Source organism: Cyclopterus lumpus, chromosome 16, assembly GCF_009769545.1.
Source record: "Cyclopterus lumpus isolate fCycLum1 chromosome 16, fCycLum1.pri, whole genome shotgun sequence".
Lineage (NCBI taxonomy): Eukaryota > Metazoa > Chordata > Actinopteri > Perciformes > Cyclopteridae > Cyclopterus > Cyclopterus lumpus.
The window spans coordinates 11778321-11805915 of NC_046981.1; the positions used below are offsets into that span (position 1 = coordinate 11778321).

The 27595-nt window shown below is 45.9% G+C and overlaps 1 protein-coding gene across 1 annotated transcript; it reads left to right on the top strand.

Annotated features, from left to right (window-relative positions):
- The first annotated feature begins 375 nt into the window (after positions 1 to 375).
- LOC117745807 (glutamate receptor ionotropic, NMDA 2D) lies at positions 376 to 27595 on the top strand. Its single transcript, XM_034554349.1, has 17 exons — positions 376 to 546; positions 891 to 1097; positions 2127 to 2393; positions 5374 to 5702; positions 6745 to 6859; positions 12273 to 12478; positions 13022 to 13190; positions 14470 to 14623; positions 15102 to 15227; positions 16106 to 16335; positions 16666 to 16826; positions 18881 to 18950; positions 19068 to 19185; positions 23350 to 23585; positions 24386 to 24953; positions 25062 to 25935; positions 26956 to 27595. The coding sequence occupies exons 1-17, from the start codon at positions 376 to 378 to the stop codon at positions 27593 to 27595; spliced, it is 4641 nt and encodes a 1546-aa protein (XP_034410240.1).

A 27595-nucleotide genomic window follows, 5' to 3' on the forward strand; every position in this document is an offset into this window, starting at 1 on the left:
TTTATTACCCCATGATTGGATTCAGAACTCATTACTCCATCTGATCAGTTTCTTTCTTTCTCTTTTCCGTCACTCCTTCACTGTCTCTTTCCACCTCTCCTGTTTGTTGTTGTCCTGCCACGTCTTTCTTTTCCTCTCTTGATTAAAAGTCTAACTAAATCTCTTCTTCCTCTTTTTCTACTCTTTGCTGTCTCTCTTTCTTCCAGGCACCCTCTCTTAGTGCGATATATATCTGCCTCCCCCCCCCGGCAGGTTGCCATGGTCGCCATACCTACTCTCTCTCTCCTATTGGTCCTGGCAGAGTGGGCCGGTCTGGTGGACTGTTCCCCCCACCTCCTGCTCCGGCCCAGTCCGCGGGAACGTGATGCAGGCGCCATGATGAACTTCAACATCGCCGTGATCCACGCCGGTGCTACGGTGCAGGCCGAGGCAGCGACGGCAGGGCCTGGGGGAAGGGTGCTCTACCCCGGCTTCGGCCGGGTATACGGCTCCCTGGGGGAGAGCGTGATCACCCAGTGGGGCTCTGCTAACGTCATCTGGCTACAGGTTGGATACTGTCTCCTCCACCTAATGCTCATCCAGCCTTACTTGAAGGAAGGGCATAGCAATGACCATCCATTATTCATACTCACTCCCATTATTTGAGCTGAATGAGCAACACACTGCTGCCGTTGTGTTGGCCCTGCTGAATGAGCGGGCGTCTGGCTCTGCTCTTTAACCACAGTTGGTATTGTTAGCCAGACATGTCATGCATGCTACAGACACTTTCCATGTGAAGAACACAAAGTCAAGACACACTTCCCTGGTTAGTCAACTCTATTTCTCTCCCTGTCTTCATCCCCTCTCTGTCTTTGTTCCTCTCTGTCTTCATGGCTTCTATCATCTCCCAGGTGAATGACAGTAGTCCTAAGACGGTGCTGTCCCAGCTGTGTGAGCTGCTGGCGGCGCGGCCCCTGCAGGGTCTGGTTTATGAAGAGGAGAGGCCCCCTCGCACGGCCTGGGGTCCATTGGCCCCAATGCTGGAGTTTGTCTCTGCGCAAACAGGACTGCCCATAGTGGCTGTAGGAGGGGGAGCGGGGCTGGGGAGGATGCCACAGGTAGGAGGAGGGAGGTTGGGACGGGGGTGGGAGAGTAAAGAGCAAGTGTTTGCAGCTTGTGTGTGTGTGTGTGTGTGTGTGTGTGTGTGTGTGTGTGTGTGTGTGGAGAGGGCGGAGAGGGCGGGACTGAAAGAGGAGAGAATCCGAGGAATACAAGGGGGCAGATGACCCAGTAGTGTGATTTTGTAGCTCCAAATGTGATCGCTGGAACAATGTTAATTAGGCGTGTGCTGTATACTAAACAGTATGGATTGACAGCTCTATGAATGGAGTATAAAAGGAGCGCTGCTTATATTGCCATAACAAGTTACAATGTCATAATGTCGCGCATCCACTCTGTGAAGAAAAGGTTTGGGCAAGTGCCGGTGGGAAGTTGAAGGTCAGGGTCGCTGATCTGCTGAAACTCTGCAGTGTTTGATCTGTAAATGGCACCAACTGGGGCTGTCGCTCTGCCTCTGATGTTCCTGGGAGGGAGGCAATGAGCAGACACGAGTGTGTGTATGAGGGAATACGTGTGTATGTGTGTGTGTTTACTGTACTTGTATTTGTGTGTATACGCCAGATAAACTAATGTCACATGGTTTTCACCAACAAATGGAGGAAAAAGAAAAGCTTAGCGTTTGTGCTTACAAATAACAGTTGTAACCATTTACTCATGAGGAATTACACTGTAACACTTTTAAGAACTTCCTTTGAAGATGTCCCCTCTCCTAGTCCTCACTCCCTCCCATCCCCTGAACAGACTTTTTAGAAACACTCCCTTCTGGACGTCATAGGAGAATTTGTGCAACTGTTTTAGCCCTGCGGCTGCACGAGTGCTGCTGCTCCATAACAACTTCAAGCCCCGCGATGCCTCCATGTTGTGCATAAATATGGAGCAGTCCAGAGAGTTGTAGTTCATTGCAGTGAAAATACTGTCTGTTACCTACTTGTTGCATTGCAGCTGCATTTTAGAAACAGTACAACTGCAGAGGATGAATTTTACCGTGCGATTTTAAACCAAATGTGCTGCTCTCTTTCCCAAATCAGGAATCAGGTTCCATCTTTCTCCAGTTCAGCTCCTCTACTGCCCTCCAATTAGAGGTCATCTTTGAGGTGCTGGAGGAGTACGATTGGACGTCCTTTTCCGTGGTGTGCACGCGTCACCATGGCTACCAGGATTTCCTGTCCGTGGTGGAGGGCCTGACCGACGGCTCGTTCATCGGCTGGGAGAAGAAGAGCGTGGTGATCCTGAACGTGACCGACGACCCTGGGGGGGCACGCACGCGCAGGCTGCTGAAGGAGAACGAGGCGCAGGTGAGGCAGGGGGGAGGGAGGGGGGAAAGGGGGGAGGAAAGGGGAGGAAGTGCTGCAAATCTCATTGGGGGCCCCCTTTCTGACAGGTGGCTTCCGAGCTTTTTCCTTCCTTCTTCGTCTCTCCCTCTGTCCCTCCACATCTCTCTCTCCCCTCTCTCCTCTATCCCTCTGTTCTTCTCTTCCCCTCCCATCTGCCAAGGCATAGAGAGTTCAACGGTACAACACAAACCACGAGTCAGTCTGATTTGCTGGCTGGCATTGTACAACGACTTGTGTGCAATGTGCTGAAGATGTTAAGCACATAACATATAGTTTCCCCCTAGTTTCTACTCAAGTGGCTTTAAACTTGGAAAAGAAACATCTTGTTCCAAACTGTCTGTCAAAATCACCCACAATACAAAACACTGTAGTGTTTAGCATCAGCTTGTTCCAGCTCTTCATCGAATCTGTAAAGGATGTTTACACCGGGTGAAATATTCAGGGATGCACCCTTCCGTTAAATGGAAATATTTTAGATGTCTTTTTTTTATTTTATACACGTCCCCCCCAAAATGTACCTTGACCTTGACTTCTTTGATATTCCGACAGTGAAAAGAAAAAACTCAGGCGACGTTTCATCGATGACCAGAATGACTCGTGGTTTTGGCTTACCTCTAGTGTGTTTCATTCCTTCATGCCTGCTCCCTCTACTACCCTGATGCCTTGCTCAGTCTTCCCTTCCTTTCCTTACTTCTTTCAGTTTCTCACTTCCCGTGCTCCTTTTATTTTTTATTTTTTAACTCCACATTTCATCTACAATCATCCTCCCTTAAACCTCCTCTTTGGCCCCTTGATCCTCCTCTTAAATGTTTCACTCTGTGTGTTCTTACTCTCTCTCTCTTACCCCCCCCCCCCCACACACTCCCATCCTCCACCCATTCGTGTGTTTCTTTGCCTGGAGACAGGCTCACTCTCCTTTGCTGCCTTCCTGTTCACCTCCATCTCTGTAACGCTATCTTTCATTCCTTCAGTCCGTCCCTCTTGCTGCATGTGCACCTGGCCACAGACCCTCTGTTGGCCCAGTTTAGTCTGGGTCTCAATGTCATCGCTAATGTCCCAGCATGGCCACTGCAGCTCTGCGTGTGTGTGCGTGGCTGTGTGTGTTTGTGTTTGTAAGTGTGTGGGTCTGTATTGGATTCCTTAGACTCCACTCTGCTAGTGTCACTGTTAATATAACATACTGCCTGCAGCAGGTTGCCTGTACGCAGTGCTTGCTTTTTAACCCTCTTACTTCTTACAAAGAAAGCCCTTTCTTTTAGCTTTTTACAACTGCAGGGCTAATAAATGCTTGTGATTGCTAAGTGATGCTGTGTATGTTTGCATTACAAGCTCTCTCTCTCTCTCCGTCTCTCTCTCTCCCTCTCTCTCTCTCTCTCTCGCTGCCACATATATGGTAATGTCCTCTACATTGTAAATGGCTTGATGCAGGTCTCTGGGTAAATTTCTACTCAAATCTCTCACTGTCTATGGGTTGTTCCATTCCTCTTCAAGCTTCTGCTTTGTCAGTATTTATTCTCCTCTCTCTCTGTATTTTCCTCTCTTTCTCCATTTCCCGTCTTTAGATATTGTGTGTGCCTGTTTATAACTCTGATTCTCTCCTTCCCTCCCTAATTCAGTCTGTCAACTTCTTTCTCCCTCCTTCCCTCCTTCCTCTCCCCCTCTGTCAGTCTCATCCCCTGCCTAATTCACTGGAGGTTTATTGGCATACAGGCAGGATTGTTTTGCCAAGCCATTACAGTTCAAAATTCAATGAAGCCCCCCTCCCCTTCATGAATGAGCTTTCTTGCTTTTTTTGGTCCTTTGATTAACTTGTGTCTCTTTTCTTCACTGTGCGATTTAATTTTATTTCTTTCTTATTAAGTATTTGTCAGCATTTAACCCCCCGCCCCCTTTACCTTATTTCCGCTCAGCTCTAACCCCTTAAAACCCTCTTTGGTCAATTTCTACCCCCCTCCTCTCCTCTCCTTCCTCTCCTCTCCTTACGTCAGCACTTTCAGCGAGAGCTACTCCACTGTCACTGCTGTCTTTCTATGTTGCCTTTCACTCTCTTTAATGTTTTCTTCTCTCTTTCTCCCCAGCCACACTACATCAACCTCAACTTCCACTTTTGTTTTTGCAAATATCTCTCCAGGCCCGGATTTTACCAAAATATGTCATCCTTTGCTTTACTTCACCCCCCCCCCCCCCCCCCCCCCCCACACACACACACACACACACACACACACACACACACACACACACACACACACACTCCTTTCCGTTCTCCAAGGAGTGACTTTTCTGTTTTCCCACCTTTGATTACTTCCCTCAATCCGCATCACTCACCATCTCCTGTTGTCGTCAGCTCTTTTCTCCACCCTGCTTTTAATAACATATGGCCGTGTGTAACCTCTTCCCCTTTGTTTTCCCTCAGGTGTGTTTGGTCTTTAACTGCCCCCTCCTCCCTCCCACCCTCTACCTGGCTTCCTCGCCTGTACCTCTCTATCTCTCTGCTCACCCACTTACAGTTGTTTAATTTTCCCTTTCTTGTTTTACTCCTGTTTTCATTATTCATAACTGTATCTTGTTTCATCAGGCCCAAGCTCCTTCAACTCCTGGTTAGCATTAATCACATGCTGTCTTTCCTCTTTCTGGTGTGTCTGCTTCTCTCCCTGAATCATACGTCCAACTCCCATGAACCTTATCACATCAGCGTACAGCTATTTCTCCTCTTACCTCCGCCGGGCACTCTTGTTTTTTCTTGTTATGGCCTTTTCTATCCAACCTCCTCCCCTCCCGTTCAGGTGCACCTCTGCTCCAGCTCTATCTTTCTCCCCTTGATTCTCCCACCCTCTGTCTCTCTCCTCGTCTCCCCTGTCCCCTCCTTATCTCACTAGTGTGTATGTGTGTGTGTGTGTCTCCCTCGTCCCTATTCCCTCCCGGCCTTCCTACTATCCTCCAGGTACGTTTGCTGTACTGCTCCCAGGAGGAGGCTGAGCTGGTCTTCCGAGCCGCCTGGGCCGCCGGTCAGGCCGGAGCCTCGCACATGTGGTTTGCTGTGGGGCCGGCTCTCTCAGGTTTGAGCATGGAGAGCCTGCCTCGGGCTCTGTTTGCTGTGCGGCCCCAGGGCTGGAGGGATGAACCTCGCAGGAGGATCGCTCGGGGAGTGTCTGTGCTGACTCATGGGGCAGTGGCCATGCGCAAGGATTACGGAACCACGGGTGGGCCGAACTTTGTCACCAACTGCATGACGGACGCCAATGAGACCCAGAGACTGCGGGGCAGGATGAGGTGAGACGGAGATAAGAGGAGAGAGAAAAGCTGGGTAGTATAAAGCAGTTGGCAGGCTCTGGACAAAATATATTGAGACAGCATCAGGTGTATTCTATCAAACGAGTTGGTTCAGCGCCAGAATGAGCTGGAAGGTATATATATATGGGTGGAGTTGGTAGAGTCAGTGTCAGAGAGCAGGCACAGAGGGGATATCTGAATTTGGAGCTGGCTATCATCCATGCAAAATAGATGTTGTTGGTGCATGTAGTTGTGAGTTGGCAAAATTACCCCAGCGTCTGTAGCAAGTGGACCATGTCTCATGTATATTAATGAGCCGACTGTAATATATTCCTTGTAGGCTGTGCAAACAGGCAGCAGCACACTCTAACACGTAGCCCAAGTGGTTCTAGTTATCATCCTTGTTCATTTATAATGTCATTCATCCTCGCTCCACATGCACACCGCACACATGATATTATATAGAGAAGTTTGGCCAGTGTGATAAGCCAAACGTGTAATTAATGAGTTAATTTATAGTGATTTTTTTGTAAATGAAGCACAGCACAAACAGTGTGGCAATTAAATGGAAATGATTAATGGACTCTTCTTTGTTTCTAAATGATGTCCAACATCGGAGAAGCAAGTTGTTTTTATTTTATTTTTTTTGCAGTGCTACCTGCTGTTCACTGTCTGTAACTACAAGCTTTTCTCCATATGAGGCTTTCTGTCATGTTAAAAAAAAAAATTAAAAAAAACGTTCAGGTTTTGTGTTTTGAAGCCGGCAAGATGACATGAAGAGACAATGAGAACGTCTGTCCTGTGTGATTATCAGACAAACTATAAAGCTCACAGGCGATGCAGAGAGCAGCGGTTGTTTGACTTCAAAGATCCTGACAATCATGTGTGTCTGATCATTTGTCTGCAGATTCGATTAACAGACAAGCTGCTGTCACCATAGAGGTGCTGTGATTTAGTTTCAAGTGGGAAATCTCACCAGCCTTCTATTTTCTCAATTAGTTAATTTACTAATATTCTGTCATTTATATCCATTGCCATGCAGGTATTTCAGCAACATCACACTTGGTGGTCGAGACTATTCCTTCAGTAGCGACGGTTACCTGTCCAACCCCTTCCTCGATGTCATTTCCTGGACACCTGGACGTGGATGGGAAGATGTAAGGACATGACATTAGTTCTTTATGTCTAATCATGTGCTCTGAGTCTCATTTGAGAAGGGAAAGGGCCATACTTTCTGTTGAATCACATGATACGCCCGATGTTTGAATCTTGGGATTCATGAGAAACTGTAATGTTGTCCTCTGTGAACAACTGCAAAGACAAAAAGGGCCTCGCAATTGAGCCCAGAGCAGGATTTGTGCAGATTGGTTGTCGAGTCTTAATCTCTCTCTGTGAACTAGAGGAGCAGATCTGAGCTGCGTTGGCATCTGAAATAAGAATATAAACCTGACAGTGAGAACAGTCAGGTCACATGGGTTCATGTTCATGTAAAGTTCAATATGGCTGTCGGGGCCCGAGGCAGAGGAGAGAGATTGGCTGCTGACTATTTGCTTCGTGTGAGCCTGTTCAGTTGCTGCTATCTCTCTCTAACTCTGATATTTCCTGGATAAAGCACACACACACACGCACACACACACACACACACACACACACACACACACACACACACACACACACACACACACACACACACACACACACAGTGCAGAAACAACAGAATTCTAATGGTCACAATTTTGATAACTGATGAATCATTGAAGTCACTTGTGCAAAAATTGTGTTTGTTAAATGTGAGGATTTGCACATTTAATATTGTGGGACTTTTGGTTTGACCAAACAAGCATCACCGAGGCCTCTGCGGAATTGTAATCGATCAGTTAATGAAAAAAAAAAGAAATCCTCACAAGATTAAAGGATAGGTTCACGTGTTTTCAAGTCTGACTTAATACACGACGACATGCCCATACATGCCCCTTTAAAGATGTATCCATGTAATCTTCCCTGAAGCAATACCTTCCTAGTCATATAGACAGAATCTACAATCCTGAAAAAACTAGTTTTAACGTTAAGTTGAAGCAGAATTTTGTATGTAAAGACAGGAAAACACCCTCTTGATTTAACTAAGACTGTTGGAGCTTCACATCGCTTTAGTCAAATGTTGCAATGCATTTCTACATAGAAAGAGGACTGTGGGTTTTGTCCCTCATCTGTTTCGTCATTGGTGGAGACGCTTCCCGGACAATATTGAAAGGAAGAATTCTTTAGTCTTTAAATGTACTGTACATATGGGTATAAAAGAGTATTTAGAAAGACTTAAAAAATGTGAACCTGTCCTTTAATCAATGAAATAACATTTCAGCCCTGCAGTCATACACATCTACTCATAGGTTTCATTATTTGTCCTTCTGTTAATGCTCTGGCGTCGCTCTGATCAATAGTTGCTGTTTTCTTCTTCTTCACTGAATGCGTTTTCAGGTTTTTACTGTACAATGAAATCCAGATGTAAATAGTGCTGGAGATTCCTGGGTGTCATCACCATCTGGTTGCAGACCCACCATTGTTTTGAGTGTTTGAGTGTCTTGTCAACATAACTGTATGCGCATCGAAAGCACCAGTACCCCTGGCGTGTCATGCATATTCTATCAAGCTGAGGTTTGTTCAGAGATCCTTAATACGAAGCCTTGTCACCTGTTGGAGATGTTTCCCCTTTTAGTACGCCAGGATTTTGCCCTTGTCAGTGTCAGAACAGAGAGCGATGCTCATTTTCTCAACCGCACACCAGCGAGTCAAAGCCACAGTGTACATGCATAAAGACACGCAGTACTCTCAGAACATACACTCTGCAACAGCACATAATCACAAACACTGCACTAATACAAATACTGATGCACCCACACAAGCCTACACGCACACACACACATGGATAAATACACACGTTGGTGGTGCTCAGCCTCCCGCTGGTTTTAACAGCCCACCAGAGTCCAGTCTCAGCATGTCGTAACATGCTGACTCCTGCCATACATCTCAAATCCCTTTCAATTAGAAGCTCCTGCGCTGGTCCTTCGACTCTGTGCAAACCTAGGGTACGAAAACCCGCCCACACACACACACACACACACACATGCTTAGAACTCACATGCACATGTGTGTGTGCACAAATGAGGGCACCTATTGTATGCTTACACACATATGCTTACACCCTTCTTGCATAAACCCTATTGCACTATTACACACATGCACACAATGAGGATAAGACTCTTGTACCTGCCTATTATGCACATCCACGCTGTTGGCTCTCTCTCTGAATATTTAATGTTCTCTTTACAATGACTGCACCATTACCTAGAGCCTGGGAGCACCCAGCTTAGCTTACTGAAACACTGCAGACTAGTACTGTCGACTGTCCAGCGTTTCAGCTACGGTATACAGCACACGGCTCTTTCATTTTTATTTGATTTTTTTACAGTTTCATTTCCTTTATTATTTAAATTCTTAAATGTAATATGTCCTGCTATTTTATTTCATTGTATTGTATTGTATATTTGTAAAAAAAAAAATGTTTTGCTGCTGTGTCAAGAAATTTCCCCCTGGGGATGAATAAAGTATAATCTAATCTAATCTAGATGTTCCAGGATATTACCGTAATTTAATGACCATGCATTGACGCCACTCATGGCTGCTGAAGGATAGGTTTCCGTTAAAAGTGGTTCCCGGCCCGCAAACTTTTGCTCAAAACCAGAATACTTTCTCTGCCTCAAAATATTCCATCCATCTGAGTCGTCTGAAGTGGTTGTTTTTTGGCTGTCCTTCTCCCGACGTCTGCGTGTGCATTTTTCTGGGTGTTTCTCTGATCGAGAGTAGTGTGTTCTCCTGTAAGCTCCATCTGTTTGCTGCCTTGTGTTCCCTGAGTGTGTTTTGATTGAATGTCTGTTGCAGAGCTGTGGTCGAAGTGCAGTCGAAATACTGTCATTGTTGCCACCTCCACCTCTTCTCCCTGCCTTTAAACCGGCTTTACACAGACAGGCAGGCTGATCATAGCTGCCACACTTTACTCCACTGGCCTGCAAAAGCACTCACTATGTGTATTTTATGTATAGATGTATCCGTGTATATATGTGTGTGTGACTGGATATCCATATGGATTTTTTGTATGTATGAGTATGAGTGTACAGTATGTGTGTACACTTGCTTTTTGTGTATGTTGCCTCGTTTACACTTGACGAGACTTTTATCGGGTGATCATGACAACATGTGCCAGGTGATTTTACAACAGGAAGGTTCACGACCAGAACATTTAAAAAAAAAAAAAGACTGAATCTTCTTGTGTGTGGTTCTGCCTCACGTTGCTCTCAAAAGTCTAAATGTGTCAAGATCCAGCATCCAACACTTCCACAGAGCACAAAAAAAAGAAAGGGGAAACACAGGGATGCAGCCAAAGGGATGCATTTTTTCGGGTCAACAGTGGACACTGTACAATGTGGTCTCACAACATAATCCCCGAAGAGATTTTAAGAATCATACTAAAATGCCATCTGTAGGCATGTGTTTTTGCACATGTGCCATTTCAATGTGTAAAAATGCTTTTTGACCAGAGCGTGATTTGTCTCCAGGCTATTCGACAGCTCTACCTCAATAAATCCCATTGTTTGTGAAGGCATGAGAGTTACTTGCTTTCTTCCAACTCAAAGCCATTATCTGTAATTACATGGCAATGTCTGATTTGACACTAAAGTAAATGATTAGTACAACCAAATCTTGATAACCACTGTAATCCAAATCAATCAGTGTACCCTTTGCAAAAACGTTTCAGGTAATTACTCGCAACCCACATATCAATGAATATGTAGGGTCTGGTGTTCTAAAAAAGAGCGAGTGGGCACTATAATGTGACTAATACCTGTACCATATAAATCAAACTGGTACCATAGTCCGGCAGTAAATGCAGCCTTTATTAAGTGTATTATATTCAGTGTTTATTGAGACTGTCAGAGAGATGTTCATCCATCTCTCTAGTCATTTTGGTCATACAGTATTCTACAATTTATTTGTCATCCAAGGGAGGACCAAATGAAGCCTAATACAATGTTAATTGCTGGGCATTTGTCTCAGTATGTATACTGTTGTAGGTGGTAATGTGGTGTGTTTACCTTCTCTGTATCAAACTAAATGGATAAGGTTATGGTATTTTTTATTATTATAAAACAAAATAGGCTTAATGATTATATTTAGAGGCATATGCAGGACTTGTTGTTTACTGTTTGTGAACACAACATTGAGCACATCTCTGGGAAACACAAGATTTAATGTGGTGCTTTTGTTTGATGTGTGACTTTGTGGAGAAACTCAGTTTTGCAGATCTGTCCATTAAATCAAATAATCAATTAGTCGATAAAATCGTTGTTGTTGTTGACTGAGAAGTTCTTTTTTTGTTGATCCCTAACCTGCAGCATCATATATGGCAGCAAAAGTAAAAGCCAACACCGGATTCACCCCGAGTTTCTTTGTGAAACAATGTCCGCATGGAGTTTTGAGTCTTTTGTGACGCTGTGTCCACCGTTTCCATCGCTTCCTCTTGGAGGAATGTGTGCGTATGTGTCGGGGCTTCGCATCCGGGGCCCGAATGCTGATGCCTAGAAAAAGTCCTGACCACAGCAAAATAAGAGGAGAATGCAGGAGGACGGCAGATATAGACACCGCCGCACACTTCTACTGGGTCATAGGTGATGATTGAGAGTGATTACTGCTGAGTCAATGCATCGTTTTTGTTAGGAAAAGACTGCAAAGTATACCTCAAATGAACAATAATTTAAAATTAAATTCAGGGTGGGTTCTGCTCTTTGTGTATACATTTATTCTGTCGCTTTCTTAAATTGAAATTTTTACAACATGTGATAGTTACAGTGAAGTGTGCATGCTAGTGAAAATTAAAGTGGTTGTAGGCAATTATACCAACAATCAAATAATTATTAATAAATCACATATTAAAACGCTCAACTCAAAGCCTATATAAACATAAGTGTTGTTCTTTAGCTTATCTGGTATTTCATAACCAACATCATCTGTATCTGTGCTATGTGTGTGTGCAAAACGTGTTTGTTTAAGGGCACAATCACAATAACTTCCTTCTTCCCTCTCATATTCAAACAGCTCTGATCATTTCATTACTAGTCAAAGACTGGAGAACAGCATGTCCACCGTGTTTCCAAGTATTTGACATGAATTGATTTTTTCCATATATTATTACACAACAGATCAGAAGAAGTAAATCAGATACAAATGAAACATTGAAAGATGAAAACACTACTAGTTATTTCCATAGTGGTCCTCACTGTAACAACATATACTTCTGTGCCCTTACTACAATAAATACATTAGTGGAAGATGTGACATGAATTAGTAAGTATTAATCATTATACAAATAATAGGTTTTAAGTCAAATACAAAGTACATTCACGTTTTCTACAATAACAAATTCCAGAGAGGTGGAGTCTCTGAACTGATTGCGATAGAAATGCATGTGTTTGTGTGCTCCACCTTTCTGTAATGTTTCTCTTTTCTCCGTTCCCCCAGGTAGGCTGGTGGGAGAACGGCGTGCTGAGGCTTCGGTACCCAGCCTGGTCCCGCTACGGGCCATTCCTTAAACCACCTGACGATGCCCAGCACCTGCGCGTTGTCACGCTGGAGGAAAGGCCGTTTGTCATTGTGGAGCTGGCAGACGCCGCTTCCGGGACCTGCATCCGGGACTCAGTGCCCTGCAGACGACCACTTAATGCCAGGTTTTAATTTGGGGGATTTAAGACAAGGATGGGTTTTTATGTAGGATGATTTCTGTGCTTGACTTATTCCATGATTTTAGCAACAACTATAATGAATGGTAATGAAGCAAAAGAAAATGCTGAGAAATCAAAAGGAAAACAAATATTGCAGCCTCTCTACTGCATTTAATAGTGTTATGAATGGAGTTCCTAAGCTCTCATGATGCCATCCAATCGAGGTGACATCAATCACCTACCAAAACTGTGGTCTCTTCACTCCCTGGCCATAATCAATAACAGACTGCTCTCCAGAGGATCAGTGGAATGACTCAGGGGTCTGGAATCAGATATGACCGCAGTGAAGCTTTATGGTTCATCAGCTTCTGAGGGGATGACAGCGCCTATCCTCCACTGGTCGATCAAACCTGTCACCAAGTGCCGGACCACAAAATTCCTCCTCCGTGACCATTTACTTCTGTTTTGCTCCTTTTCCTTTCCTTTGACACTGTTACACTTTTACTTAGATTTTCTACTTATTTGTACCTCTCTGTGGCTCCTTCACAGTGCCATCCATGAAGGTGTGGCTCCCATGAAGCAGTGCTGCAAGGGCTTCTGCATTGACATCCTCAAGAGATTGGCCAAGATTGTCGGCTTCACCTATGACCTTTACTTAGTGACCAATGGGAAACATGGGAAGAAAATTGATGGGGTTTGGAACGGCATGATTGGAGAGGCAAGTCTGCTAGTGTGTGTGTGTGTGTGTGTGTGTGTGTGTGTGTGTGTGTGTGTGTGTGCCGGTGGTTCTGCTCGTCTGCCTTTGTGAGCGATGTGTTCTCAATGTGGATCCCGTGTCAATTACGTATGTGTGTGATATTTCTTTGTGTGTGAGTTTATATTTGTGCCTCTGCATATTTTTGTTGCATTTTAAGTCAACCGGCCACACGGCATTCCTCTGCCTATTCTCATGTGTCCTGGGTGACGAGGTAAACGTTATATGTCACATCAATCGCCGTGAGAGTTATGGCCACTATGGCAGACATTTGTGCGTGTGCACTGTAATAGACGGGGAAAAATTGCACAGTTACACAAATTAAACGGTGGAAGCATGGCGGCTAACATATGCCGTTAACTCGCACTGCAAACACTTCCCCCACCGTATAGACACATAGAAGCACAAAGACTCACACATTGTCAGACACCCCCTGGCTAGTTGTGATTGGTCCTTGATATTTTCTCGGCAAAGATGTTCATGATACGGAGGGAACCTGGCAGGAAAAAAACAGGCACACGCAAACAAACAAGCGTGCTCACACACATACTGAGATCGATACGGGGGAGCAGATGTTTTTTTTCTTGAAGCGGCCCACTGTTTCCATCTTTGTCCCCGAGGGAACTTGCCAAACGCCAGTTGTCACGGCTTCCAAAACAGTTCCACTGCGCTCTCCTGCTCTATCGTTTATAACTTGAGCTGGGGCCAGAGCTGCCGGATCTATTTTCGCATGCAAAAGACCAAGTGAATTTTGTTTTCTAAAACTAATGTCTGTCTTTTGATCAGATGTTCCAAAGACTGCCATTCTTTGATCAGGTAATCCAGAGACGTGGCAAAGTTGAGAGGGGAGGTGCTTTGCTTTCCGCTTCGCTTCATTTTTCTGCTGATTTGCTCTGAAGAGCGGATGTGCCATGTCTAATGCAGATTAACATTTCACTTGTACAATCAGCAGACACAGCGGTTTTCAGGTTTTTCTTGATGGTGGCAGGGAGGAGAAGGGCCACAGCTCATTTTGTATTCTAAAGAGATGCACAGGAGACACGTGTTCAGTATTCGTACCAGATTGAATTCTTGGCCTTTCTCATGCAGGCACATTTGAGGATGTACAAAGGGTCCAGGTGCAGAAATGTCGCCATCTCACCTGTAAATACACCTTAATGAAGTGTAAAAGATTGTCTTTGTCTTGTCTTTGCCTCGCAACAGGAATTACCCATAATTACATTTCTCCTTTGTCCCCCGTTAGGTGGTGTACAAACGAGCCGACATGGCCATCGGCTCGCTGACTATCAATGAGGAGAGGTCAGAAGTCGTGGATTTCTCTGTCCCTTTTGTGGAGACGGGGATAAGTGTCATGGTCTCCCGTAGCAACGGAACTGTATCACCCTCCGCTTTCTTAGGTGAGAGGCTGTGTTTATGTGCGGCGCCTATAGCTGTTGTATGGAATCTAATCTAATCGTAAAGTGTCGAGTTTGCAAAAAGAGCCTCGGACTTTGGCTGCTGGTCCTCACATCTAGATTAGCCGTTACTTTTTCTTAGCTGCTTGTGTTTTCCCAACTTGTAGTTTCACTCCGTCAGCAAACTCAAGGCTCCAGCGGGAGAGCAGTTATTGGGCTATAGACTGCATTGAGGTGATTGTTAAAAAAACAAAACAGTGTTTATGGACTTCTGGAGAATAGGTTTTCTTCAATGGTTTATTTTTTCTCTGCATACAAGGCTCATCTCTGGGTATGTAGTACATTATGTGCTAGGTGTATGAAGCTTTATTGTGCCTTCTATTGATAATAATAATAATAATAATGATAATTTTACAATGCAGCACAAAACCGCCCTTATGTTATGTGTTCATTTAAATCTTTATTTTGCTTCCCTACAAAGAGCCCTACAGTCCAGCGGTGTGGGTGATGATGTTCGTCATGTGCCTGACCGTAGTGGCTGTGACCGTCTTCATCTTCGAGTTCTTCAGCCCTGTGGGCTACAACCGCAGTCTCCAGAACGGCAAGAGTGAGTGATGGGTCTTAGCTGTCTGTCTTTTCCAGTCTGATGGATGGTCTTCATTGCTGTCGCCGCATGGATCAAATGGACAAACATTGAGCACACTCCTGGAATCTGCGAAGAGTTCACAGTCAAAAAAATAATCTTTTAGCATGACAATGAACTATTTTTTTTTCTATTGATTGCTTCCTTGCTGTCAGTTGTTACAGAATGAACCGATTGACATTTTGAATCTGCTGCCCTGAATCCTTATCTGCGAGTGTGTGCGAAGAGGAAATTATACCTACAGTATGTTGAACTGCATCCCAAGTATTCTTGATATTGAAACAGCCATTTATTATTCAACAGCAAAGTTTGTACCCCTGTGATATTCAGTATGCCTGATGCCTCGGTCCAATATCCAACCCGACTTGCCTCTTTTACTGCATGATTGCTGTGCTCTCCATAATTTTACCTCTCTGTCATCCTCTCATATATCCCTCTCATTCACCCCCATCTCTCTCCTTCCTTCCTCCTTTACTCTTGTCGTGTAAAGGAAGGAGTGTTTGAGCCCGTTGAATAGGGATTTGCACCATGTGGTTTAATCATTTGTAAGATCACGTAGCAGCTGGATTGAAAGCTGCCATCCTCGAAACGTATAGTCACCGTCTTTGAGCTTCAGTGTCAAAAAGCCTGCTGGGTGTTTTAATATACAGTAAACCTATTTTACAGATCATTAGGGAAGTATAATTAGAATCAGCTGCTTCATCTGCAGTCAGACACTACTGAATACACTATTGTGCGGTAAACTGGCGGCATTTCTGTCTAGCAAAAAGTTTGTGTCAACCACTTATTACGCTCTCTTTTTTCTCTTTTGTTCTTTCTCTCCTCTTCATCATTTTGGCCAGAGGTTGGAGGGTCTACTTTCACCATAGGCAAGTCTGTATGGCTTTTGTGGGCTATTGTCTTCAACAACTCCGTGCCAGTGGAGAACCCCAGAGGAACCACCAGCAAAATCATGGTGCTGATCTGGGCCTTCTTTGCTGTCATCTTTCTGGCCTCCTACACTGCTAACCTGGCTGCCTTCATGATCCAGGAGGAGTACATCGACACAGTGTCGGGCCTCTCGGACAAGAAGGTACCTCATCGCTTGAATACTGATTAAGTAGGGAGAGCAGAAGGAGAATTAAAGTCTTAGCGGCAGCCAAATCCTGTGCATTTGAATGTTAAATTGATTAAAGCAGATGAATTTAGAAATGAATAAAATCTCATTTAACGTAACTAAATGACCGAATACTTTAACGACAGTTCTAAATGCTGCTTTAAGTCCACAGACTGCTCTCTTTTAAAAGATACAGGTGCACAGAAATAGGTCAGGCAGATTGGTGCACAGCCTGGTGTGTCTCATGCCCCTTCCGTCTCTCTCCCTTGCCTCCCTTGCCTCCCTTGCCTCCCTTTGCTCCGCTAGTTTCAGCATCCCGAGGAGCAGTACCCACCTCTGAAGTTTGGCACGGTGCCCAATGGGAGCACAGAAAAAAACATCCGCTCCAACTACCCAGGCATGCACCAGTACATGGGCAAATACAACCAGAGAGGAGTGGAGGACGCTATCCTGAACCTCAAGACCGGGTGTGTCCGCTACTACATGAGCGTGTTCATTCCCTCACATTCACATGTATCCTGCCAGATCTTTGTCTTTCTCCACATGCTTTGACAATTACAGTTTATTAGATCAGGGAAGTAGTTTAAATTGTTTACGCTTTCCTCAGGCAACTTATATTGTTGTTTGATTGAGACATAACGTGTACAGTATATGCCTGTATACGCTTAATCAAGATGCCCACATCACAACATTTAAGGTACCGATCCATTTCAAAAGCGCTTATTTATTAAATATATGTTTCCAAAACAAAAAACTTCTTCAAACTCAACTTCAAACTTCCAAATTCTTAAAATACATCTTATTTTTCAAAATATATTATTCGCTATACAAGGGTAATGAAAATATGTGGAATATGTTTCTAATAAGTTCTTATAAAGGTTTGAAATGATGACCTTCAATAGTTAAAAAATGGTGTTAGCTGCTAAAATGTGATAAATCCCTCCTGCTATTCAGATACAGGTGCTGAAACATACAACCTCACCACAAGGTCCATTCTACAAACCCTACAGTATTTACTGTATGTCCATCAAACCATGAGAAATAAACCGACATGTATGGTTATTATATGGAGCATAGCGCAAGTTCAGACAGGAAGACCATACCCCTCAAGCACGCCTTTTATTCCTCATACATCTGCCAATCATTTCTCACACATGCTCACTCATTGTTTACTCGCTGTCATTGTTCTGCGGCGTCAATCATGACACCCCTCTATCCAATAAGCACACGGAAACAATGACATGGTTAGCCAATCATCACGCTGCTGTCTCATTTAAATGTGACTGTCTCTCTACCTTCAGTTCATTCATGCTGCCGTTACGCACCCCTCCACCTCCCCATCTCCGCCCAGTCTTCACGGATCCATCAGCTTCATCAACTCATCACCACCAGGTCTGGACTCCACGGGGGGGCGCGAAGGGGGGGGGGGGGGTCGATCTCGTTCTTGATCGAGGCGTCGGCCCTCAATTTCAAATCTCCCCGTAGAGTCCAAGCGCCAAAGACTCTGATCGTCTGTTAACAATAAACATTATCTACCTGCTGCCATTCTTTTCCATGATTTTTTAAAATGTGATTTGAATGTTCTCACTCTCTCACTAAAAGGCCGTCATTCACAGTAACACCCTTTTCAACTCTGACTAATACTTCACATCTTTTGTCACACTTTCCGCTTTCCTGCACAGATTCTCTCACCTATACTTTCTCCCCCCTCCCCCCCTGCCCCCCCGCCCCCCCTCACACACACACACACACACACGATATACACTGTATACACAATCCCCCTTCAGTTTTCTAGTAGAATCTCTATTACCCGTCATGTGTTGAATAATCCCAGTTTACTCTATCCTAAGCCTCTGTCATCATTTCTCATATATAACTCAGTGTTAACATGCACAAAAATGAGAAACTCTCTTCCTTCGTGCTTATCGTTCTTTTCCTCTCACGCCTCATCTGCCCTCTTATCTTACCATTTCTCTTTTTTTCTCCATCTCTTTTTTCGGCCCATTCTTTCCCCTCCCACTGTGCTTTCTTCGTGTGTCTGTATTTAAACTTTATAATCCTCGTCCCTCTCTGGCTCCTTCCCATGTCTTTTCCCCCTGAAGTGTGTAAATCTCCCCCCCCCCCTCTCTCTCTCTCCCTGTCACTGCGCTCTTCGCACCGTATAAATCCCCACCCTCCTCCCCTCCGCCTCCTCAACCACCACCTTCCCGCTCCCTCTTACTCACACATCTTACCCCGATCTCTGCCTGATTTTATTCTCCTTGTGTTTTCACTCTATTCACCAAGCCTGCTTTACTATTCCACCCGTCCTCCCTTTTTCTTGTTATGATTTAACTTTTCATGCCCTCTCTATCATTCTGTGCGCCTGTCTGCAGTATATCTTTGCACCCTAACTCTCTTCCCAGGTACATCGCAGAGCTCCACCTTCATACCTCCTCCCATGCCTCAGCCGGTCTCTCCATCCCTCCACTCCCTCTCTCCCATTAAATGATGAATGAATTCTCCCTTGATTCCTTTACAGGAAACTGGACGCTTTTATTTATGATGCTGCAGTATTGAACTATATGGCCAGGAAGGACGAAGGTTGTAAGGTGAGTGCTAACCCACGTAGGCACTTTTGCTAACACACTAGAGTCATGTCTATTTGTTTCTTGGTCATTTTTTATTAATTTTTTTTAAAAACATCTTCACATTGTCCTTTTTCTTAGGTGATGACCATAGGCTCGGGGAAGGTTTTTGCCACCACAGGCTACGGTATCGCCCTGCACAAAAACTCACGCTGGAAACGTCCTCTTGACCTGGCCCTGTTGCAGCTGGTGGGAGATGGTGAGAACTATGGGGAGGGAAGAGAGGAACATAATTAGAACAATGGCGGGGAAGAGGGAAGGTTGTGGGTAAAATGACAGCACCGAGAAACGAGCGACAGAGTAACACAAGGTCGGGGGGTGGATGGAGGACACAGGGGGTAGATGAATGAGAGGATGTTGTTGTGAAGTGAATGGGGGGAGTAAAAGGTGTGGAGAGAGCAATGGCTGTAAAGTGTTTCAATTGTGATGGAATAATGGAGTGTATGAGGTGGCTGCTGGTGATGGTTAAGAGGTTATAGGTATCTTTATTGGCTACTAGAAAGGAGGGGAAATAAAAGGGCAGGTGGGAGCAAGGGGAATATTATTTGTTGGTTTCAGACATTGCAGAAATGACTTGATTCAAGTTGTTGAAAGTGCACATGCCCATCCCCGGTTTTCACTCCTTTCAATCTATCGGATTTTCACTCTCTTTCCCTTCTTCCTGCTTGGGCTTATGGATGGAAAAAAACAACTGGGATTTACCTGTGTGAGTCAATGTTGCAAAAATAGAGGATCACAACTTGTGTGGTGACAGATTTACACCCATCACAGATTAGCTGATCCTGACTCCTGAAAAAAATGAACCGGAGAAAAACACCTGAAAATACTCTGAACATAACATGAGTGCGCTGAAGCAAAAAATAAACACATACAAGTGTTCAGATAATTGATTATTATTAAATATGCGAGCGTGATTAATATGCCGCTTGTCTGCTGCAAACGCTTGTGTCTAGGATTAATCCATGGGAGGACAGTTCCTTGTCTTTGACACACAGAATCTGTCATTAGAATAGTTGTCAGTGCACTAATGCTTGATTGTCATTTTACACAGTCCGCCACACGCGTTTATTGTCTCAATCGGATGCTGCTTGTTTGGCTTTTCCTTGTGTTTTAAATCAGCTTTGCTTATGGCGTGGCGGACAAAGCCCTTTAGCTGTTTCTGGCACACGGACACTTCAGCTGCTTACACACTGATAATTCCAATTTGGTGCCAAGATCCATTAAATAAGACCGGTGTCTGGAGCTGAATAGTTGGACCTGGAAAAGGGGGCGCGCGTGTGTGTGTGTGCGTGTGTGCAATAAAACAGAAAGCCCAGACAGCCTTGACATGCTATGTCTGTTGTTTCTTTAATTCGTGGCACATTCCCTTGTCCTTGCTTCTGTTCTGTGGAGCAAAAGCCCTTCACATCAGCTGTGTTCGCTGGATGGATCTAGTTACAGGCTGGTGTTGAATGCTTGGGGTTCTAGTTGTAGGCAGGAATTATTGCAGTGGATTACTAAGGAAGAGGATTAGTTTGTTTCGATGTAGAGGGGGGCGGAGAGGTGGGGGCTCAGATTCAGCGTGCCCTCAAAGGCTGCATCGCAACAATCGCCCTGCGGCTCAAGGACTCGGCATCACACCTTCAGCCGAGCTGAATCATGTCACAGTGTTACATCATTATGTCCCATGCCATGTTGAATCATATCATTTTACAACTGCATTAGAGGGCCACTAAAGAAGAGTCCGCCACTGCTTGGGAGTGTATTGTTCTCCTTGTTGCTGCCTCTGGTGATTCATACCACGGCCTTAGAGAAGGTCCATTGATCGCACTACAACTTGTATCGTGATAAAGGCAAAACTGCTGAGTGGCAATATTTCCCTTTTCCATCTTATCAGATCCACTTCTATTTTTTGCACAGTGTCAGGTTTTTGATTCCCAGAATATATTATTCAGTGAGTTAAAAAAAAAAATGGAGAATATGGGTTTGCAGTTCTTGGCTGTAAGGGTGTTTTTTTTTTCTTGTTTTTCTTCTGAAATCTTCCAATGAATGCCGAGAGGTTTGTCAAGTTATGATAAAAGCACAGGATTATACGGGTCATGGTTTACTGCTCAACAACTGTGGAGCTCAGCATCTCTGGGCATGTCTGGCATCATGCCATATCTGGCAAAATGCAAGCATGCATGCAGGCACTTCTACATTAACATACACACACAGACACACACATATACAGTTTCCTTTATTAAATATTGTCTTTGTGGTGGGATGCCAGCTCTGTGTTTGCAGTGCGCCAGCTCTACCGGACCTGACCTGCCAGAAACGACAAAGGTGGAGTTTGGATTTGACACAACTGTCAGATTTGGCAGGACTGAGCTGGCTGCAACTGAGAGGTATAGCGACAACTGCCATCACAAAGGCCTAAGGGAAGGAAGAAACCGGCACAGTGAGAAAGAGTCAGATTGTGAAAGAGGGAGACGAAGAAGCACAAGATGAATCACTGGAAGTCAAATGGCAGGAAAGCCAGGAGATGAGACTTAAGCTTAGAGAAAGGATTCGACTGGGTCTTGTGAAGTGGAGGACAGACATGAGAGTACCTGTTTATCTGTACCCTTCACTAACACACTTGTGGTTTTCACATCAGGCTCGTGTTTGGACACACAGCTGCTACTGAAGGTCAATGACACCGTTAAATCCTCTTCAATGAGGGCTATGCTCCGGAGTTAAAAAGAGACCTTTGTGTCTCGGAATGTATGTGTGTATGAATGAACGTGAGACTGGGAGTTGTTACCTGAGTCTGCCAGTGGGCTGCAGCAGCACTGTGTCCATCTGTTGCTGTAGCTGGAGGCCACAGCTGATTGGCTAATGATGTTCTACAGGAGACGCATTAGCCAGATCACACAGATGACAGGGCCGGCTTCATCTACGCTACGCAAGCACGGCTAATGATGGCACCAATGAAAAGCTAAAGCTTGAGTTTTCGCAGAGCAGTGTAGTGTTGCGAGCGGATGCTTGGCTTTTAAACCCTGCATCAGCAGTTTTTTTTTTACTTAAATACAGTTCAGAGACTCTAATATGCAATAAAATAAAACAAACAAATGAATATAATGCAACCTGCAGACCTGGTTATTGCAGTGCAGCTCATCTTTTTTAGGTGTTAGTGAAAGATGATGCCATTATGAGTTCTTTTGGAGAATACGGCTCTTTAATTCCATCATGAATCATACGCTGCATCTTCTGGCTGGCCATTACTATGGTTACACCAGCAACCCGCAACCCGCGCAGCCAATCACAGGTTTAGCAGGGCAGCTCAGATTCGGTAGGCCAGTGAGATACATACATGACAAGGCAGAGTGGTGGGTAAAGTGGTCCTGGCTGGTTCCTGGTAGTTTAACAAAGTGGAATCTTGAATCTCCCAGAGCTTACCACCTTGATGGAGATTCTGACCATCTCTTCAGCACAATTAAATGATTATGATCTTCTGCCTCGGCCTCTGTCTGTCTGTCTCTCTCTCTCTCTCTCTCTCTCTCGTCACATTTTTGACACTTTCTCTCCACTCATCCTCTCCAAACTGAGGAGTTTCCCGCTGTTTTGTCATAATGACACAATCTCAGCCTCTCGTCCTCCATCTCTTCTTCCCTTGTTCCAGCTCCCTCTCCCTCTCTGTCTGTCTCATTTCCCCTGATGCATTCGTGGACAGAGAGAGAATGCCGCACCCTCTCTCTTTTTCTGAGACATTCTTCCAAACTCTCATTACCCCTCTCCCTCTCATCCATGCTTGTTCAACCTATCCAACCATCTGACTGTGGCTCCTGGCCTCCCTTTCTCCCCTCCTCATTTACTCTGGGTTACAACGTTGAGATTAGGTTGTCTGTGCCATTTTACTTCTCAGTGCTACTTTATTGTTTTGGACTCTCTCTCTACGTCTCAGGCTCCTTCTTCTTTGTTACTTTGGACACAGTGCTGCTTTTTCTATACTGACCTCTGACCTTGAGAAGTCACATTGGATAATGGGCAAACAGCAAGCAATACCGTAGACCTGTACTTTAGTGCTTATTATTAGTCTTTCTGTCTCCCTGTGTGGCCCCTGTCACTATCTATTGCCCCTGTCTCCATTTGTCTGTCTGTCTGTCTCTACAACCTTGAAATAACCCCTAAACCCCCCAGCCTTAATTATTCTTGTATCTAACATGATCCCCTCTGTTTTCTCTTATCCCATACGTGTCTGGTTCTGTCTTACTTTACTTAATATTTGTATTATGCATTTCCATCCTCTTCCACTCTCTCCACATTCTCTCTATTCTGTTATCCTCTACTTTTACTGCATTTTAACCTCATCCATTTCCCTTTTGTCCTCCCCCTCCCCCATACACACATCCCTTTCCAGATGAGATTGAGATGCTGGAGCGCCTCTGGCTATCAGGTATCTGCCATAATGACAAAATCGAGGTGATGAGCAGTAAACTGGATATTGACAACATGGCTGGGGTCTTCTACATGCTGCTGGTGGCTATGGGCCTCAGTTTGCTGGTGTTTGCTTGGGAACACTTGATCTACTGGAAGCTTCGCCACTGCATGGCCACCAGTTCTGGCAAATTGGACTTTCTCCTGGCAATCAGCAGGGTAAGTGTTTTTGTCTTTTGTGTGTGTGTGTGTGTGTGTGTGTGCGTGTGTGTGCATAGTGTTTTTTTCAGGACTGACACACTAAAATGTCTTGCTGTTTTGCAGACATTCTTATTAAGTGTTTTAGTAAAGTTGTAAATCCACATTTCTGCTGCTAATTTGTCACTTTTATCCTTTTTTTTTGTAGCAACAACCTGATGTTTCTTAAATTTAGTGCCAATAAACTATGCTAGTCTATATGGTTGGCATGGAAAGGTTCTGCAAATACTGTGTGAGAACATGTGTGCCCTTATCTGTTATTGAGTGTGAGTATTAGAAAGTGTGAGGTCCAGGGTCAATTCAATTCCACTCAGTCAATTCGGGAGATTAATTGAAATTCAATTCCGCTCACACCCTGGATATCCTGTTCCTTTGACAGTGACCTTGATAAAAGAAGCCCACACCATGCACATGTGATTGTTGTAGCTTCACTGATAATAATTTGTCCCTTTTCACCACTATGTTGTGTAATTTATGCATTTATGTATGCAATTCTATTAACCAAACAATACACAGCTTTACTATAAATAGGAATGGGTGTTTATCTGAAAAATAGCAATCTTGCATTCCTTTTGAAAACCGAATCTACTTAGATTTCTGTTTTACAAGTTTCCTCTCTCCTCTCTCCTCTTTCTCTGTTGCTCTATCTCTCATGTACGTACAGTAACACAATGCCTTTTTGTGCATATGTGGTACGATATCTACAGTCTGACTCTGTGTCTCTTACACTGTAGTCTTGATTTGTGCTCTCTTTTTCACAGGGCATGTACAGTTGCTGTAGCTTTGAGGATGAAACGGCACCAGGTGGAGCTAAATCTTTGCCCACTCATCACCACACAGCAATGGTCACAGTTCCATCCCAGCCACATGTTGTCTCAACGTCTATGACCAATCCAGTCATTGCCATGGCGCAACAGCAGCAACCACCGCAACAGCAGCAACCACAGCCCGTCTACAAAACACCTCTACCGGGCTCTCCTCCCACCGTGGTGCATTCTGGGACAGCACTGGGTCCCTCCAACACCCCTATTGCTGGCGCACCCCTCCCTTGCTCCACCTTCCTGCCCCGGCCAGACCGCAGACTGGCTGTGGTGGATCGCTGGAGGCTGCCCAAAACTGCTACAGCCGCCAACCCAATGGCTGTAAGGGGGGCCATCACTGACATGGGACCCTTTGCTCAGAAAGTCCCACCAAACTGGGCTTCAACTGCTGGAGGGGGTGGGGGACTTGAAGGCTATAAGAGATATTATGGTCCCATTGACCCTGAGGGACTGGGACCCTGCATGGAGCAGCAGGCAGGGTCCCAGACCCCCAAGACTATGCCCAGGGGCCTCCCCCAGCCCCCTCCAGCCAGTGTGGCCTTCTATTCAGAGAAGGGTATGGACCACGGGGTGGGGAAGAGGGTGGTGGGAGGTGGCAGCGGAGGTCAGGGGAAAGGGGCCGTTAAACCTCTGGGCACTCCAAGATTGCCGCCTAAGAGTCAGGCCCCTCTGCCTCCTACACCCCCGCTGCCACACCCCTCTCCCCCTCTCCCCTCATCCTTCTGGAGGAAGCGTAGGCCCAAGAAGCCCAAAGAGCCTGGAGGGCCACTGTATGAGAACATTCTGCCCCTGGGGCAGAGGGGAGGAGCACGAGATGGAGTGAGGGAGGGAGGAGGGAGGAGGGCACGCCCCCTCTCTCCCCCACTCTCACTTCCTGTGCCAGTACCCCTCAGCCCCTCTTACACCCCTCCTTCGCCCTCTGCATCTTTGCACTATACGTCCTCCTCCTCTTCGTCGACCACCTCATCCACATCCACGTCCTCATCTGCCTCATCTTCGCGCTCCACCTCTCCCACCTACTCTTACAGCTCATCTAGGAGCACACGGGACAGGACTGGAGGAATAGATGGAGAAGATGACGACGACGATGAGGAGCTGACAGAAGAATCAAGCCTCCTCCTTGGCAGGGGGAGGGAGAGGGAACGCTCAATCATTCGGCCTCGTTCCTTCAGCCATGGGCGCCTGCCACCACCCATACCCCCCAGGAAACCACGCACATCCTGGGGTGACAGAGAAAGAGAACGAGAGAGGGAGAGAGGGGGAAGCCAACTGTCTCAGCTCCAAGAGTGGTGGGCAAGCTGGAGTGAGAGGGAGAGGAGTGGAGAAGGTGGCGATGCTGAGAGGCAAAAAAGGGAAAAGAAGAGGAGAAAAGAGAAGGAAAAAGAAAAGAAGAAGAAGAAAAAGAACAAAAAGAGGAAAAAGAGGGAAGAAAGGGAAAGAGAGCGCGAGCGAGAAAGGAAGCGGCGAAAGGTAAAAAAGAAGAAAAAAAAGGAGCTTAAGACAAAGAAAAGGAAGAAATCAATTGGGGGAAGACGCTCTGAGCCAGAAGAGGGAGATGTAGAGCCAGAGAGGGAAGGGGAGGTAGAAGGAGAGAGGGAAGGAGGACTACAAGACTACTCCTTCTCTTCGCAGTATAGGAGCACATTTGGGGAGAAGGGACGGGATTCATGGGAAGGAGAGAGAGAGAGAGGAAGGAGAGAAGGAGATGAAGGCAATGACAGGGAACAGGAGGACAGCAGCAGAAACAGGGAGAGGCGTCCCAAATCCTCACGCTCTCATTCTAGACATCGTATCCCCAATAAGCGTTACCCTAACCTCAACAAACTCCCTGCATCTGTGAAATTTTGGGTGAATGGAAGAGGTGATGATTCTAATACTCCTCCAACATCCCTCCACCCACTCCTTCCATCCTCCAGTCGGAGAAGAAGTGGTGGGTTGGACAAAGATGACAGTGGGAGAGTCGGAGAGCGGCGTCCTTTGTTAATGCATTATGAAAAAGAGAAAGCACAGACAAGAGAAGGGCTTTCCTTCCCTGAGTGGGACTCTGAGGATGACGATGATGATGACGAGGATGAGGAGGATGAGGAAGAGGAGGAAAGGGAGAGAGTGAGGCAGCGGGTGGGGGATAGGGGAAGGAGGGCAGGTAGGGGGGCAGTGTCTGAGTCAGAGAGGGACAGGGACAGGACCAGGGCAGAGGACAGTTATTCAGATGAGGGCTCTACAGGGGAGTTTGGTCGTTTTGAAAGATACTGGGAAGGAGGTGCGGGGGGAAGCAGCACAGGGATAGGGGGCATAGGGGGAGGAGGTTGGTTCTTTGGCACCTACCCCTCCAGAGAGAAAGGGGGCAGTATCAACAGTCGGGATGATTCCTTGATAGGAACTCGGGCAGAGGGATGGATTGGTGCAGATTTCTGGGGTTCAGGGCCAGGAGTAGGTTGGGGCTCAGGGGGAGGGAGTGGAGGGCTCGGCTCACAGTGGCCGCCACCTCCCGCAGCCTTCCCTCCACCTAGGAGATACTGGTCTATGGACAAGATCCCTGTGAAGGGAGAGAAAAAGTGGAAGAGTGGAGGAGGGAAGAGCAAGGGGCGAGCTAGAAACAGAGGGGAAGAAGCAGGACGGGCCACCATGTGTTCCTGCAGCCTTTACCCCCAACCCCATCCTTACCCACATCCCCACACCTCTCACACCTCCCACTCCAAGAGAGGAACCACAGCGCTTTCTCATAGCCAAGAAGAGCTTATCCCCCACTGCCACAGCTTCAGCGGTGGCTCTCGCCCCAAGCCTTTGCCCCCGAAACCAGATCCCAGTCAGGCGAAATCAGGCAGCCAATCTAACCTCAGCCTCAGCACACAGCCCACAGACCATCCACCTCAGCCCTCACCATCGCCACCCCAGCCGTCCATGTCTCCAACCTCCCTACCAATGCCCATCCCGCCTCCACCCTCATCCTCTGTCTCACCACCAGCAGGGGTAGGAATGGTGGGACAGGGCCAGGCACAGGCTTCGGCCAGTGCCAAACTCCAGTATCAGAGACTGCGCTCTGTGCCACAGCCACGGAGGTTCTACTCCCCACACCTGCCACTCAAAGCCAAGAGCCTGTGCTCTCGCCGAGGGTCGGCCCACTTCTCCAGCCTGGAGAGCGAGGTATGA

What these genes read in the sequence shown, in the direction of transcription:
- LOC117745807 (XM_034554349.1), top strand. Translation starts at nt 376, where the DNA reads ATGATGAACTTCAACATCGCCGTGATCCACGCCGGTGCTACGGTGCAG. An exon ending in CTGGACGTGGATGGGAAGAT is followed by an intron (nt 6,860 to 12,272) that starts GTAAGGACATGA and finishes CCGTTCCCCCAG; the next exon opens with GTAGGCTGGTGGGAGAACGG. An exon ending in GGAAGGACGAAGGTTGTAAG is followed by an intron (nt 18,951 to 19,067) that starts GTGAGTGCTAAC and finishes CCTTTTTCTTAG; the next exon opens with GTGATGACCATAGGCTCGGG.